Source organism: Mchenga conophoros, linkage group LG20, assembly GCF_057382185.1.
Source record: "Mchenga conophoros isolate Kocher_MC1m ecotype Shallow Benthic linkage group LG20, M_conophoros_male_GT1.1, whole genome shotgun sequence".
NCBI lineage: Eukaryota > Metazoa > Chordata > Actinopteri > Cichliformes > Cichlidae > Mchenga > Mchenga conophoros.
Window position 1 is genome coordinate 27008751 of NC_140545.1, and position 16949 is coordinate 27025699.

General features: G+C 39.4%; 1 protein-coding gene across 1 annotated transcript; it reads right to left on the reverse strand.

Annotated features, from left to right (window-relative positions):
- Nucleotides 1-1825: 1825 nt before the first annotated feature.
- LOC146550974 (deoxynucleoside triphosphate triphosphohydrolase SAMHD1-like) lies at nucleotides 1826-9205 on the reverse strand. Its single transcript, XM_085259433.1, has 16 exons — nucleotides 9153-9205; nucleotides 8993-9032; nucleotides 8462-8622; nucleotides 8235-8350; nucleotides 7923-7996; nucleotides 7373-7519; nucleotides 7187-7287; nucleotides 6958-7066; nucleotides 6779-6870; nucleotides 6566-6681; nucleotides 5824-5957; nucleotides 2797-2826; nucleotides 2646-2711; nucleotides 2400-2504; nucleotides 2179-2307; nucleotides 1826-1996 (listed from the first exon to the last, which is right to left on the reverse strand). The coding sequence occupies exons 2-16, from the start codon at nucleotides 9026-9028 to the stop codon at nucleotides 1973-1975; spliced, it is 1440 nt and encodes a 479-aa protein (XP_085115559.1). The 5' UTR covers nucleotides 9029-9032; nucleotides 9153-9205; the 3' UTR covers nucleotides 1826-1972.
- Between the last annotated feature and the right edge of the window lie 7744 nt (nucleotides 9206-16949).

The window sequence follows — 16949 nt, forward strand, 5'->3', positions numbered from 1 at the left end:
TGTTGTTTATAATCTGTGCCAGTGGGAGCATGTAGATGTTAAACAGAAGGGGTCCCAAGATGGAACCTTGGGGAACTCCACATGTGATGATTGTCTGCTCAGATGTGAAGTTACCTATTGATACAAAGTATTTCCTGTTTTCTACGTATGTTTTGAACCAGTTTAGTACAGTTCCTGAAAGACCTGTCCAGTTCTCCAGTCGTTTGAGTAATATGTTATGGTCAACTGTATCAAATGCTGCACTGAGATCCAGTAAAACTAGGACTGACATTTTTCCACTGTCTGTATTCAGACATATGTCATTAAACACTTTGGTCAGAGCGGTTTCAGTGTTGTGGTTCTGTCTAAAACCTGACTGGAAGGCATCGTAGCAGTTATTCTGTTTTAAGAAGTAATTGAGCTGTTGAGAAACTGCTTTTTCAATGATCTTACTTAAAAATGGGAGATTTGAGATCGGCCTGTAGTTGTTCATTTGTGTCTTGTCAAGATTGTCCTTTTTCAGTATAGGTTTGATTACAGCAGTTTTTAGTGATTCTGGAAACACACCTGATAATAAAGAAAAGTTGACGATCTGTAACAGGTCTGACTCTAAAGTCTTTGAGACCTTTTTGAAAAAACTTGTTGGCAGGACATCTAAACAGCAGGAGGAGGAGTTCAGTTTACCTAAGATGTCCTCCAGGTCTTTGCTGTTAATAGGTTGAAACTGTTTCATGGTGTTTAAACAGTTTTTTGGTGGACACAGTACATATCCTGGATCTGCTGTTGATGTACCAATTGCTTGTCTAATTTTTTGGATTTTTTCAGTGAAGAATTTGGCAAAGTCATTGCAGGCCATGGTCGAATGAAGTTCAGCTGCCACTGACACAGGAGGGTTTGTTAGCCTGTCAACTGTAGAAAATAAGACCCGAGCATTATGGCTGTTTTTAGTGATGATGTCAGAGAAGTAGGACCTCCTTGCATTCCTCAGTTGTAAATTATAATTGTGAAGTTTCTCTTTATAAATGTCATAATGAACCTGGAGGTTTGTTTTTCTCCATCTGCGCTCAGCTTTCCTACACTCTCTTTTTTCATTTTTGTGGAGGTTTGCTGTTTGTGGAGTTTCTCCATGGAGACTTTTTCCTTCCAGAGATAACCTTCACCTTAATGGGAGCAATAGTGTCCATTACATTTAACATGTTAGCATTGAAGCTATTGACGAGCTCATTGACTGACCCTCTGGGCAGGTCAGGTGTTAATGGGAAGACCTGGTTAAAAATTGCACTACTGTGTTCAGTTATACACTGTTGTTGATAAATTTGTGTGGGCTGAGATTTTACTTTCAAAGAAAACACAGTAATGATCAGACAGGCCCACATCAGACACAGTAACCTTTGAAATGCTCAGGCCTTTGGAGATCAGTAGGTCAAGAGTGTGTCCTCTATTATGTGTGGCCTCTGTTACATACTGAGTCAGCCCAAAGTTGCCCAGAGTGTTACTCAGGTCTTTAGTCCCTTTGTCCTGAGGGTTGTCCACATGAATGTTAAAATCCCCAGCAATAATTACACAGTCAAAATCGTGAAATCTATGCAATTTTTAAGAATATAGTATCTGTATCATAGTTCCCTCTTATGTTCCAAAAACCGTTACTTTAAAATAATACACAACAAAGAGAAAAGTAACTTTATTTTGAATGGACCAGAAACCAGCAGTAAACAAATCTAAAGAGGAAACAGCAGAAAGATTCTGTTATCCTTTGGTAAATTGTCATGTAGAGACCATGTCATGTTATATAATAAATAATGATTTTTCAAATCATAGCAGTAGCCTTTATCCAAACCATTGAGCCAAGTTGAGCTATATAGTCTGATTATTGTGAAAATGTGTGATAAATAGTTTAATCATCAAACTACTTTAGTTTGTCGATTTACCTGTTTTTAAATCTCTGCAGTAACACAAAAAAACCCCTAATTTCTCAGTGTTTCCCATCTTCATTTCATGGAGTTGCTCTGTCTCGATCCTGTAGATATAAAAGGACACAGACAAGTTCATTAGTACAACCAAAAGGTCAAAAGTGTAATGCTAACTCGAGGCTCTGACAGGATACGCAGGTTTAACTGCAGCTTTCTTCTTTATGTTCTCATCACATTGCTTGTAACATGGTAATGCCTGTCACTGCCATTGAACAGAATAAAGTGTTACCTCAGTTAGGAAGTCATTTTTGTGACACCAGCTTTGAAAGCAGAACTTAGCATCTCTCAGACTCGCTGAGTTCTTACAGTAAACTCTGAGGATCTTCTCAGCAAAGCACACTGGGAGAAGCTTGGACACCTGACAACACGGACAGTAACATAAAAGCTGTTTTACAGAGACATCTACAGAAAGAACACACAGCTCATGCAAAGACATGCAGTAGTTCTGACCTGTTCTCTGGAAATCTTGAATGCTTCAGTAGGGTTAGCCTTAGTGTAGAAATATGTGGTATTGATGGGGTCCTTGTTTTTCATCCCATAGTCCAAAGTGACAACCTACAAGAAGAGTGTGACAGACCAGCCTGTGTTGATGTTCACATGTACATTATGACTCAGTGGATGTTGGCAACACAATTTAGCTAAAACAACAAAACAAAAGCCAAGAAATTAGTGAGTATAATTAGAATAAAAACTCACTATAATTTCAAAGTTGTCTTTTGGAATGACTTTAACCAGTTCATTTTCCAAGCTGTCCTTCATCTTCTGACAGATGGAGGAAAGAACATGTGCTGTCATTGTGTTATCATTGTTTTGCTGATCTCTTTTTATGATCACTTTTCACTCTTACTTTTATTTCCTCTTGGTCTTCTTTCTTGAGCTGAGAAAGGGAGAGAAGAGTCACATCATCTCTCTTTTTTAGCGCACTCACACACCACAAATATTGTAATCAACTTTATTTTTTACAGCAATAAAATAAAATGGAGGTTAAACTGAGCTAATAAGCTATTATGTAGGTGACTATGAATGACTCACTTAGGATTTAAATGGTTTCAAAATGGTATCAAGATCAGCTACGATGAATTCAGTTTAACTCTGTCTCAAATATTGAGAACATCGGGCAGTACAGTGGCGTGGTGATTAGCACTGTTCCCTCACACCAAGAAGGTCCTGAGTTCAACTTCGCATCTGGCCAGGACCTTTCTGTGTGGAGTTTAATGTTCTTTTGGAGGTTTTCTCCAGGTACTCCAGCTTCCTCCCACAGTCCAATGACATGTAAGTAGTGGGGTTAGGTTAAGTGGGGAATCTAAATTGCCCGCAGGTGGGTATGGTTGTCTGTCTCCCTGCATAAGCCCTGCGTCAGGCTGGCTCACTGCTTTTGGCTAGTTTTGCTTTTGGCAAGGGTCAGTGTCACTACTGGAAGACTGATGCAATACATGTTCCCTACAGAGGCTGTCCAAATCTTCCAGAATGGCACATTAATACAAGCCACTGCAAGATGTTCTTCTGTGTCTCCCAGTACAGTCTCAAGAGAATGGAGGAGAATCCAGGGCATTAACAGCAGTAACTCTAGGAGAGCAGGAAAGTGCCATAGAAGGTCCTGTCCAGAGCAGTATCTGCTCTTTTGCGCCACGCATTTGCCATTAAATACCAGAAATGACAAGTCTACCACTGGAACTCTGCACTTTTCACAGATGAGAGCTGAACACATAAGAAAGGCTCACATTGGACAGCTGTGAAAGGGTCTGGAGAAGCCATGGAAAATGTGATGCTGCCTGTAACATTGTTTAGCATGACCAGTTTGAGGTTTTATAAGTGATGGTCTGGGGAGCCATATCCATGGAGAGACACACAAACCTCTACAGGTTATGCAACAGATCTTGGGTTGAAGTCCCACGCTTACAGACCCTATGCTGGTGCATTGGGTCCTGGATTCCTCCTGGTGCATGACAATATCAGTCCTGATGTGGTGGGAGTATGCAGGCAGTTCCCGGAGGACAATTTCCATTTATTTTACGGCTAGATACTAGCCTGTACAGGCCTTTACACATCTACAGTAATTTCCTGCCTTTTTTCTAATGTAAATCTTACAGAAGCTTTTTAGTTCAAACTCTCAATGTACACCTGGTAGTCTGTTGGGATCGAGTTTGAATTATGTTCATACCATAAACGAACCTTCTCCAAAAGCCCCTTTTTATTAGTACCTAATTGGATCTACTCGCCACAGTTTTCAGGGTTTTCTATTAGGTCATAGTACCTTGTACCAGGTACTAAAACAGCGCCTGCTCAGTCAGAGTTCAAAGCGATCTGAGCAGGTACTAAAATGTGATGTGGTCAGACCTCATGCCACCAACTGACTGGTCAGTGGTGTCACTCAATGAGTCATGAGATCATCTGATGGGGCCACAGGGTCTTGGTGCAGTTGTTTTGGTCCACACCTGAAAACAATAAAAATAAACTAACAGATGCAGCAAAATGTGTCAAACTAACCACCATGTTAGCTGCTGCCCCAGCTGTGAAGAGGTGGGGAAGAGAAGAGCAGTGATGAGAATAACAGCATTTTTCAGTAACTAGTAATCTAACTCATTACTATTTCTACTGTTAGAATGCTGTTACCGTTACTAAAAAGAAAATGCTGCACGGACACATTACTATTTGTAAACACACAGACAGTTGAAGCTGTCTACAGCTTACCTGGAGCGATGGGGGCGAAACAATTGCACAAGTGCTGCTGATTGGCTGAGAAAGAAAACTAGTAAACCATGGTAACATGACCAATTTAAGATGACATAGCAACAAGATGTCATGTGAACCCAAGACAAGCCTCAGTGTCCATTTTTGTGTTTAAAGTGAGGTATTCAGACTATATACCAATTTTTAAATTGTGTTGACAAGAACACGTAAAACCAGAGCCATGATAAAAAATGTTCGCATTTTTTTTTTTCCTGAATGCTATTGTCAAATTTACATCTAAGGACAGCGCTAGCAAGCACTCTCTGCTTATGACCAAACAAATATAAAATAAAAAACACCCCTTTCCTATTGGTGGAAAAATGTACCATGTCAACCAATCAAAAAATCATATGGCAACATGGGGCATTTGTTGTTTAGGAAGAAGGGTAATTTTTTTAGAGTGACGGGAGTGAGAGAGAGTGAGAGTTTTGAGATGTGAGATTTGTGACATTTAATGTGTTTGGAGTGTGTAGTTAGTGTGTAGTTGCTAGTTTTTTTGTGTGTGTGTGTCAGAACAATGAGGCGACTGGTGAATGTCACAGTTGCAGCTAAAAAGTCACCAGAGACAGATTACAGTGTAAATGTTGTCTCTAGGTGGAAAATGGGATGAGTGATACACCTCGTGCAGTCAGGCCAGCAGGTATCAGGTTTGAGATGATGTCTTCTGTCTTATAGTGGACAAAAAATATTTTTTGGAGTGGCACAAATAATTTGTATGGCATCTTATTTGATGCAGAACACCAGATTGTTCTGTAAATAGTTTGAAATGGCCATAAAAGAATCCCATGGCTGCAAATAGTTGCAAATAACTATTTGCAATAACTGTCGTTTGTTTATAAATTTACAATTTATATTTACATTTCAAGTTATGATCTGTTAAACATGTTTGTGGTTGTTACAGTAAAAAATATAACCTTTTCTACTCAGATCTTATGTTTTTTGTCTGATTTTAGATCAATTATTGAGTAATTGTGTCAAAATGAAAAACTAACTGTAAATTCAGAAATATGAGGTTTTGCTGAAAAAAATGATACTAAACGATAACAAAGCAAGATAAATAGTTTTTAAAGGTGATATGCAGAAGTAAGTGGGCCAAAAAAGCCTGGGCCAATTTTTTTTTCCCAGTCCATCCCTGATTGCACACCTTGGTTTCACCCATAAACTGGTACAGGTCTCGAGACATGATCCTCTGCAGAATCATCCTTGCTTCCTCCAGAGGAGAGGGAGTGAATTCATTTGAACAAGAACAAGGGTGGAGTATTCTTTCAATCATTTGATCTGCAGAGTAAACAGACAAATAAAGTTAAGATCAGGTCAATTCAAGTAAACCAAAGAAACATTCACAAGTTCATCAGTAATGTCATATAAAGAAAGACACACAAAAAATTGATTAACATTAATAAACAAAACAAAATAAGCAAGCGATAAAGCAAGCAAAGCATTAGTAATACTGCAGTATTAAATAAATAAATTTACAGTTTACTATAAACTAGTAGAGACGTATCCGTCATACTGAAGAATCAACCTGACATCATGGCAAATCCTGTAATAGACACGCCAGTCAACAGTTTTTTTTTTCCATGCTGTGCATCTCCAAAGTGTGAAAAAAAAAAACCCACAAATGCAGAAGTTGCAGTAAGTTGCAATAAACTGCAGTGTGAGATTTTTTTTTTCAATTTCAAACCAACATGAAAATAATCATTGGTATTTTAAACAGATGTTGTTAATTCATTTACATACATATTAGCCACCTTCTTTAATAGTTTCTGAATAGAAAATGAAATATATATAAAATATATATGAAATATATAAAATAATATATATAAATACGGTATATAAAATATATGAAATATAAAATGAAATATGTAGAGCATGTTTTCCACTACCTGTCAGCTTTGTGTAGGCTTCCATGTCAGTTTTAGCTTTGGAGAGACAGAACGTTGTCCCTCCTGAACCTTTAGTCAGGATGTACTGATCTGCTTTCAAGAGGGCGTCTTTGATCCTGGATAAAAAAAAAAAGACCCAGTATATGACTTTATGGGAACTCTGTAGATAAAATAAATGTTGTCTTACAATAGAATTACACAGTTGGTACTTACATAATTTCTACACTCTTGGTCACTCTGTGCTGGTAGGCTCTTCTGTGGAGAGAGTTCCTTGTGTGGAACATGTCATACAGGTTTGCCACTTCCTGTTGAGACCATCGCCTATAGTTTAGTCACAGCCAATCAGATAATGAATTACTCATTAAAAACTGATAAAAAGCAGGGATCCACACCTTGTCTCTAGAGCAAATGTGCTTCCTCCCATTCACATCACACACCCTGGCAAACATGATGAAGCGTTGATGGTCAAAGTTGTTCCGGATGCCCAGGTGGTGGCAGTCCCTGAGATACGAGTGAGGAATTACATCAATTTAATTACATTTATTATGGTAAACCCTCCAAAACACCTTTAAGACTTGCTGTAGATAGAAATACTGAGTTTGTCATCAACACAAGTCCCACCTGGCAAAGTAGTCGAATTTGTCCACATCAATCCCATTTTGCTTGTTTGACACAATTTCATAGAGGAAGGATTTATTCTTATCTCGACCTTCATACGGCCACTGTGGAGACGACACCAGAATTGACGTTCGTGACAGCGATGATAACGAATGGTTTCATAATATTCAGACAGTAACTGGCCAGTACCTCAGCGTCATCAATCTTTAGAGGTTTAATCATCTCCTTGATAAATGTCAGGTCAGGTGGGAGTATCAGTCCATAACGCTCCATCTCTTGTGCCAGACTATTCGCCACCACCAGATGATCAAACATCTCTAAAGAGGCATCCTCATGCTGCAAGAGATACATTATTATTGTTTATATTAAGAACAGAATTCAAATGGTTGAAAGTTTAAAATGATCAGATACAACATACAGAATCAAATTTGAGCACATGACCATCTCTTAATAGAGGTAATTAGTGTCAGTATTCCAGTTTTAACCAGAGGTTCTCAACTTTTATGAGTCAGACATGATGAGCGTGGACATAACAGTGGTATGGCTTCTTCTAGCAGAAAATGATGTTTGTTTGTTTGTGCTGATAATTGTTAACACTGTGTTGTTTCTATCATTTAGTGCCATGTGTACTTTATTTCCTCAAGATGGCATCTGACAGTGTTTTCAAATATATTTGATTTTTGTGGGTGGCCATTATGTCGCGTCTCACAGTAGAGAAAAAAAAAATATTTTCACGTACCTTCCAGTCTTTATGTTCTGGGTCTGCTTCGGGGTTGAACATTCCATCAAAAAGATGGGAAAAAGGTCCATGTCCTTCATGGAGAAACAAATGTAAAAAAAATAAAATAATAATTAAAGCCTCCTGTTATAGTTCACACACACACACACACACACACACACACACACACACACACACACACACACACACACACACACACACACACACACACACTGACCATTTGCCTTTTTCATTTTACCAAGCATGTTTTATTTTACACTGGCTAGTATTATAAACTTGATGCTATTAGAGTGAAAGACGTGCAGCACTTACCCAGGTCATGACAGAGGCCTGCAATTTGCACACAAAGGACGTCTCGTTCACTGATGTCGAGTTCTGGCTGTTTCAGCTTCAGAGTTTTTGCAAGTTCTCCTGCTAAGTGCCCCACCCTGTATCACCAAAAACCACACACACACACACACACACACACACACACTTCATCATGCAGCACTGAAAGAAAAGCATTACTAGTGTATCTGACTGTAAACAAGTGGACATACCCTATTGAGTGTTCAAAGCGGTTGTGCGATGCTCCTGGAAAAACGAAATAACCGCCCCCAAGCTGCTTTATGTTTCGTAGTCTCTGAAACTGAGGTGTGTCTATGATCTTGACAAGTAGTGGATGTAACTCGATGTGGCCATGGATGGGATCATTAAACACCTGTGTGAAGAGAAATGAACAAAAAATAGACAAACTTGGAGGGTTTTGGAGGACTTGGTCTCAGATTTTCGTTCAGCACTCACTTCTTGGTGAGTAAACACTGTGCCTCATGCTAGGTCAAATTTTCTGTCACCTTGCCTTTGACCAAAGCACTGGCAGCTGGCCAGCCTACTGACGTTATGTCTAAGGTGAGTTAAATATAAAGATTGTATTTCCCTAAAAAGATCATCAAATGATATCTTACATAGACAAATATACACATGATACACATATATTATGAATTCACATTTTTATGAAGTGCTAATCACAACAGTAAGTTAGACCACACACCAAAGACCATATTATAGAAGATACTTTCATGTTACGTCACCTTGTTTAAATCTTTGATGTTCAAGTGCTTCTCCATAGTGCTGTAAATGTTTAAATGACCAAAGATTACAGTTTTGCACAACATGCATTCTGGATATAAAAGGAAACAGTCAATGAATGTAATTGTAATTTTTCAATACTGGTCAAGTATGAGAACTTACCAGTTCTTCCAGTTTTTTATTGAAACTCTGACACTTCAGTTTCTCATTGTTCTCTGAATTAAAGCACAGAACAAATAAACAACTTTTTAAGTTAAAAAATAAATCATAGAATCTATTTATAAACAAACATTTTCTAATCTTCTGACTCATCAAAGCAGCTGCCTTTAACAGATATAACAGTTAAATGTGTTCGTGCCCTTCTTTCTACATCAGAAGCCAAATATTCTTCAGAAATGTCTTCCTAACTGTTGCATAAATGTGTGGCTCTTCTGGGTTTCTTTGCTTCCACTCTTCCGTCCAGTTCATTCCAAACCAGCTCGATGTGGTTTAAGTCTGGAGACTGTGCTGGCCACTCCATGTTGTCAAGCTTGCCTTCTTGTTCTTTTTTCCTAAGATAGATCTGTAATAGCCTGGACTCGTGTTTTGGGTCATTATCTTGCTGTAGGATGAACCCCTGACCAACTAGGTGCATACCAGAGGCCACTGCAGAATGCTATGGTAGCCATTTTGGTTCAGGATGTCTCTCACTCTGTAAAAGTCACCTGTATCCAAGAAAAACACCCAAACCATGCTTCCTCCTTAATGTTTGACATTTGATGCCACAAAGTAAGGAACCAACGTTTTACCTAATCAACAGTGTGCAAAAATCCTGCATTATGAACCAAAGATTTCACATTTTGATTCATCAGTCCATAACACCTTCCATTATTCAGCAGTCCATTGGTGGCATTTCATGGCCCAGGCAAACCTTTTTTTTCATGTTTTGATGTCTAAGTAGACTTTTTTGCATTGATGTTTTTGTATTGATATAGACTAACCATGACAGAGACACACAACTATTAACTTCTTTATGAATTAGAAAAAAGATGTTAAGTCTTCTGATATTATGATTTTTTTCCAAATACATTAGATTAGTGCTATCACTACAGGGGACAATGCCATCCATCCATCCATTCACTTCCGCTTATCCTTTACAGGGTCGCGGGAGCCTATCTCAGCTGTCATAGGGCGAGAGGCAGGGTACACCCTGGACAGGTTGCCAGTCTGTCGCAGGGCCAACACACAGGGACAGACAACCATTCGCACTCACATTCACTCGCACATTCACGCCTAGTGACAATTTGGATTATCCAATTAACCTATCCCCACAAGCTGCATGTCTTTGGACGGTGGGAGGAAGTCGGAGTACCCGGAGGGAACCCACGCAAACAAGACCCCGGCCTGATGTTGGAATTGAACTCAGGACCTTCTTGCTGTGCGGCAACAGTGCTAACCACCGTGCCACCGTGCTAACAATTCTGCAGCCTAATTTGGTCTTGAGCTGCACGTTTACAAGGAAACACGATGATGCTTTGCCTTCTTTTACTTTAAACGGACATCTCAGTTCAGTTCTATTCACTGACGCTGTGTGGACATTTTTAGATTTGGTAGAAACTCATTCACTGCAAAGTGTCCTGTACGTATTTCATCTACTGGCAAGCATAAGCCCCTTAATTAAAATGATACTTTCAATCATACAATACAATTATTTTTGTTATCCAAAGATTTTCACATTCAAATTTGACAAAAAAAGTAGAAACAAATATTAAAGAAGTTAATTTATTAGCTTTATTTAAAAAAATCGTTTTCGTGATTGAATTTTATGTCTGATTAATTTCTGAATTCTCAGACTGGTCCAGTGTGCAGGCCAAAATATGGGTATAAAAACATGAATTCACTTTGACTTAGAGTCTTAAACAAGTTTTTCACAGATTTAAAAACAATATTTTTGCTTTATTGTTGACAGCTGGTCTAATAAATGTGTTAAGCACTGCAACAGTATGACATGGATTCAGTCGAATATACAAAACTATTAATAAAAACAACTTTGCACGATTCGGAGGTTTGATAAATTAATCTGGGAACACTCCTGTGAGTAAAGCTTTCATACAAACATGAAATCACTTAAAATACAAGAAAAGGTTATTTTATAAAGCCCACTGAGCCTGGACATAAACCCAAAGCTTCATGAGAGTTTAAAAAAAAACAAAAAAAAAAAACAGGTATACGAGATGAATAAACACGTTGAGAGAAAATATGAAACAAAGTTTGACTTACCAAATCGGCTTATGAACTAAACAATAGTAGTAAAGCACTCCGAGATCTCCCGAGTGACGACGAAGATTTTTTTCCTTTCAATGTGGAAACGTTCACGTGATCTTTTTTTTTTTTTTTTTGGCTTTGTTTTGCTGTAGTCTGTAATCGGGTGTCATTACACTAACTACAGTACTACTGATGCTGTGATAAAGCCCCGTGAATATGTCGAATTGCTTCGCCAAAACGCAGATCACACGAAGCCCCGTTCAACAGCTCGTTTGGAAATACTGACATCTGCTGGTAATTCACTGTACAGCAACCCTGCTGTGATATATCAGTGAGTATGTGAACATAACCATGTATGAATTGAAGGATACCCGTATGAGGTCCCGTGTGTGTGTGTGTTTATGAAACTAGCCATCATCTCTGAGATTGATGATAGATGTTATCATTGGATGATATTATGTGAAATTATGTCAGGTGCTCACAAAACGCTCACAAAATTATTTTAGCGTTTTTAGTGGCTCCATAATGTTCTTGCAATCTCCTCGGAATCACCTCAGACCCAGATCGTGTGAAACACTTCTTGTAATTCTGTAATGTGTTTTCAACAGCTTGAATCACATAATGAGGAAGTTGTTTCAGAGAAAGGGGGCCTCGTTTGTCTTTGGTCAAATGACATTTTGAAGAACTACCTACACAGTTTAGGACGAAAGAAACTGTACACAACGGTCATCAAGAATGGGGTGCAAATGAAAGGAGATGTGAAACCCTAGAGAAACATAATTAATATTTCAGTGTTTCCTTTTTTCATCATCAAATTATGTTTTTAACATAGGATCTTCAGCAACACATTTGTGAGGGAAGACAACTTTCTTTCAGGGTAGAATGGATGTTTTCATGTCAGGTATGGACAGGAATATGATCACAGCTTCCAGCAGTTTTTCCAGTATTACTATTGTAATGGAGTATTAGTTTTAAAAATGCTGTAGCTTTCCTAGAATTTGCATAACTTAAAGCACATTATGTCAGATTGTTTTAAGAAGCAGGGTTGTGGCTATTTCATTATGATGTCACGCTCAAAGATCACAGAGCAGATCACACAGCATTTGTAGAATCAAGAGATCTGGTACAAAGACGTGCATGTGGTGTCTTATTGCACTCCAAAATGATATGTAGCAGGATATTTAGTGGTTTTTGTACAGCAGATCAGTTAATTTGTGTGTGCATACCACCCTACATTTATCTTTCATTCAAGGAAGACCTCAACTGTTACTGAAACATATGGCTCAGCTAAAAAGCAGGTCCAGGCTTACAGATCAGCTGTATTTCTGCTACATACACATGGAATTGACACTTAATTGTGTATACATTTGCCTCCTGTTCCTTTTATTGTTTTAGATCAGTGCGGACCTCTGCCTTTAACTCCGGGGATGCTGATGCATATAAAGCAGCCAGGTACGACCTCCGAAAGTCCATAAAAAAGGCCAGAAAGGACTACAGGGACAAAATGGAGTCCAGCTACCACAGCTTTGACACCAGGCGACTGTGGAATGGACTGCGCTGCATCACTGACTACAAGAAGGACAACACAGGCAGTGTTCAGCCCACTGCATCTCTTACAGACGAGCTCAACAACTTCTATGCTCGTTTTGACGCAGACAACAGAGAGCAGATCCTCTACCCTCAGGAGGACAGTGAGGCTGCAACTCTAACTCTGAAAACAGAAGCTGTGAGATGGACTTTTAAAAAGGTAAATCCTCACAAAGCTCCAAGACCAGACGGCATCCCAGGCCGGCTACTCAGAGTGTGTGCAGACGAGCTGGCAGAGGTGTTCACCAACATCTTCAACCTCTCCCTGAGGCAGTCTGTGGTCCCCACGTCCCTCAAAGCATCCACCATCATTCCCGTTCCCAAAAAATCAGTGGTCTCCTGTCTGAATGACTACCATCCTGTTGCACTGACATCCGTCATCATGAAGTGCCTGGAGCGGCTGGTCAAAGGTCACATCTGCTCCTCCCTCCCTGACACACTGGACCCTCTTTAGTTTGCCTATCGGACAAACAGAGCCACAGAGGATGCCATCGCCCTGGCAACGCACACCACCCTCACTCACCTGGAGAAAGGGAATACATATGCAAGGATGCTCTTCATCGACTACAGCTCGGCATTTCACACCATCATCCCCTCAAAAATTGCCACGAAGCTCGTCGACCTTGGGCTGGGAACACCGATCTGCAGATGGATTCTAAACTTCCTCACAAACAGGCCCCAGGTGGTGAGAGTTGGTAAGCACACCTCCTCATCACTCATCCTAAACACAGGTACGCCACAGGCTTGTGTGCTTAGCCCCCTCCTATATTCCCTGTTCACACACGACTGTGTTGCTAAACACGTGTCCAACATCATCATCAAGTTTGCGGATGACACAATCATAGGCCTCATCACAGGCAATGATGAGACGGCCTATAGAGAGGAGGTGATGGCACTGTACGAGTGGTGTCTGGAAAATAACCTGACTCTCAACATCAGCAAAACTAGAGAGATGATAGTGGACTACCGGAAACGACCAGTCAGAGAACACCAGCCCATCCACATCAACGGTGTCAAGGTCAAAAGGGTCAGCAGCTTCAAGTTCCTTGGAGTCAACATCACTGAGGACTTCTCCTGGACCCTTCACACAGACACTGCTATCAGGAAAGCTCGCCAGCGGCTTTACTTCCTGAGGAGGCTGAGGAAGTTTAGCATGAATGCCAACATCACCTCAAATTTTTACAGGTGTGCAATCGAGAGCTTGCTGACGAGCTGCATCACAGTTTGGTACGGAAGCTGCTCTGCCAGCAGCCGTAAATCACTACAGAGGGTGGTGAAGGCAGCAGAGCACATCACTGGCACGAGGCTTCCTGCCATTCAGGACATTTATCTCCAGCGATGCCTCCGTAAAGCACACAGCATCATCAAGGACCACAGCCACCCAGCACATCAGCTGTTCTCCTTGTTACCATCTGGCAGACGTTACAGGAGTCTGTCTGCTCGGACTACAAGACTCAAAAACAGTTTTTACCATCAAGCCATACGACACCTCAACCACAACACTTAAACACACACAACACAGCACTCAGAAGCTACCCTGCAGCTTCACAAGTACTCTGTTTAATCTGCACTGGTCACTCCACTTTATTGTCATTGATATTTATATTTAAAAGTCAATACTGTAATTTTCTGCTGCTCATTCCTGTGCAATATCCCATCTGCCCTCCCGTCATATTTCTTTTCAAGATTTTCTTATTTAATCACTAGTGTACATATATTTATATTTATAGATACATATATATTTAGTCATCTTTTCTCTTTTACCATGTCTTTCTAATATTTTGCTCCTTACTATTTTTCTATTTTCTTATCATTTTTATTTTATTATATTTTCTTCTACTGTACCATGCTGCTGAGTGACTGCTGCTCGTCAAACACATTTCATTGCAATGTTGACCCTGTGCTAACTTGCATATGACAAATAAAACTGAAAACTGAAAACTAAAGCTAGTTAAAAAATCTTTTATTGAAAAGTTATTTCAGGTGGCATTGTATGCGTATGAAAGCTGTACATTTTCCCTCAAATCTATGTTTTGATTCAGTGTGTTAGCCCATGAGGTACTTTAAATTACACAAATAAATGTTTACAGTACTCTGTAGTCTAGTAGTTATTCAATTCAATTTTATTTATATAGCGCCATATCACAACAAAAGTTGCCTCATAGATAGATATGATACAAACCACTGCAGCACAGTACCTGTAATACCTACAGCATGTTCTAATCGCTCTAATAGGATATTATGGTCGACAGTATCGAATGCTGCACTGAGGTCTAGCAGGACAAGCACAGAGATGAGTCCACTGTCAGAGGCCATAAGAAGATCATTTGTAACCTTCACTAAAGCTGTTTCTGTGCTGTGCTGAGCTCTGAAACCTGACTGAAACTCTTCAAATAAGTCATTCCTCTGCAGATGATCTGTTAGCTGTTTGACAACTACTCTTTCAAGGATTTTTGATATGAAAGGAAGGTTGGAGATTGGCCTATAATTAACTAAGACTGCTGGATCTAGAGATGCTTTTTGAGTAAAGGTTTAACTACAGCCAGCTTGAAGGCCTGTAGTACATAGCCGATTATTAGAGATAGGTTGATCATATTTAAGATCGAAGAATTAATTAATGGCAGGACTTCTTTTTGTAGGAATGGGGTCTAATAGATACGTTGATGGTTTGGAGGAAGTAATTATTGAAGTTAACTCAGAAAGATTAATTGGAGAAAAAGAGTCTAACTTAACATCAATGGTACTAAGAGTAACTGTAGATAATATTACATCTGTGGGATGATTATTGGTAATTTTTTCTCTAATGATAAAAATTTTATTTGTGAAGAAGTTCATGAAGTCATTACTAGTTAACGTTAAAGGGATTGTTGGCTCAAAAGAGCTCTGGCTTTTTGTCAGCCTGGCTACAGTGCTTTAGAGAAACCTGGGGTTGTTCTTATTTTCTTCAATCAGTGATGAATAGTAAGATTTTCTGGCCTTGCGGAGGGCTTTCTTATAAAGCAGCAAACTATTTATCCAGGCTAAATGATGATCCTCTAAATTTGTGACATGCCATTTCCTCTCCAGATTACGAGTCATCTGCTTTAGGGTACGTGTTTGAGAATTATACCACGGAGTCAGGTACTTCTGATTTGAGACCTTAGTTTTCACAGGAGCTACAGTATCCAGAGTCGTACGTAGTGAGGAGGTGAAATTATTAACAAGATAATCGACCTCTGTTGGGGTAGCGTTCAGGTAGCTGCTCTGCTCTATGTTGGTACAGGGCATTGAAGATGATAACAGTGGGTGGATTATATTCTTAAACTTAGTTACAGCACTTTCAGAAAGACATCTACTTTGATAAAGTCTACTCTCCACCGCTGTGTAATCAATTATTGTAAATGTAAATGTTATCAGGAAATGATCAGACAGGAGAGGGTTTTCAGGAAACACTGTTAAATGTTCAGTTTCTATGCCATATGTTAAAACAAGATCTAGAGTGTGATTAAAGTGGTGGGTGGGTTCTTTTACATTTTGAGAGAAACCAATTGAGTCTAATAAAAGATTAAATGCCATGTTGAGGCTGTCATTTTTAGCATCTACATGGATGTTAAAATCACCCACAATAATTATTTTATCTGAGCTCAGCACTAAATCAGATATAAAGTCTGAGAAATCAGACAGAAACTCTGTGTAAGGCCCAGGTGGACGATAGATGATAACAAGTAAGACTGGTTTCTGAGTTTCACAGCTGGGGTGGACAATGTTAAGCATCAGGCTTTCAAATGAATTAAAAGTCTGTCTTGGTCTTTCATTAATAAATAGGCTGGTGTGAAAAATTGCTGCCACACCGCCCCCTCGGCCTGTGCTTCGAGGTTTCTGGTAGTTAGAATGACTCGGGGGGTGTTGATTCATTTCAACTGACATAATCATCCTGCTGCAACCAGGTTTCTGTAAGGCAGAGTAAATCGATTTGTTGATCAATTATTAAGTCATGTACTAACAGAGACTTGGAGGAGAGAGACCTAATATTTAATAATCCACATTTCACTGTTTTACTCTTTGGTTCAGATGTGGATACTGTATTGTTCTTTCTTTGTGACTGTTTATGTTTAAGTTGTTTGTTGCTGGTTTTTAGTTAGTTTTTTG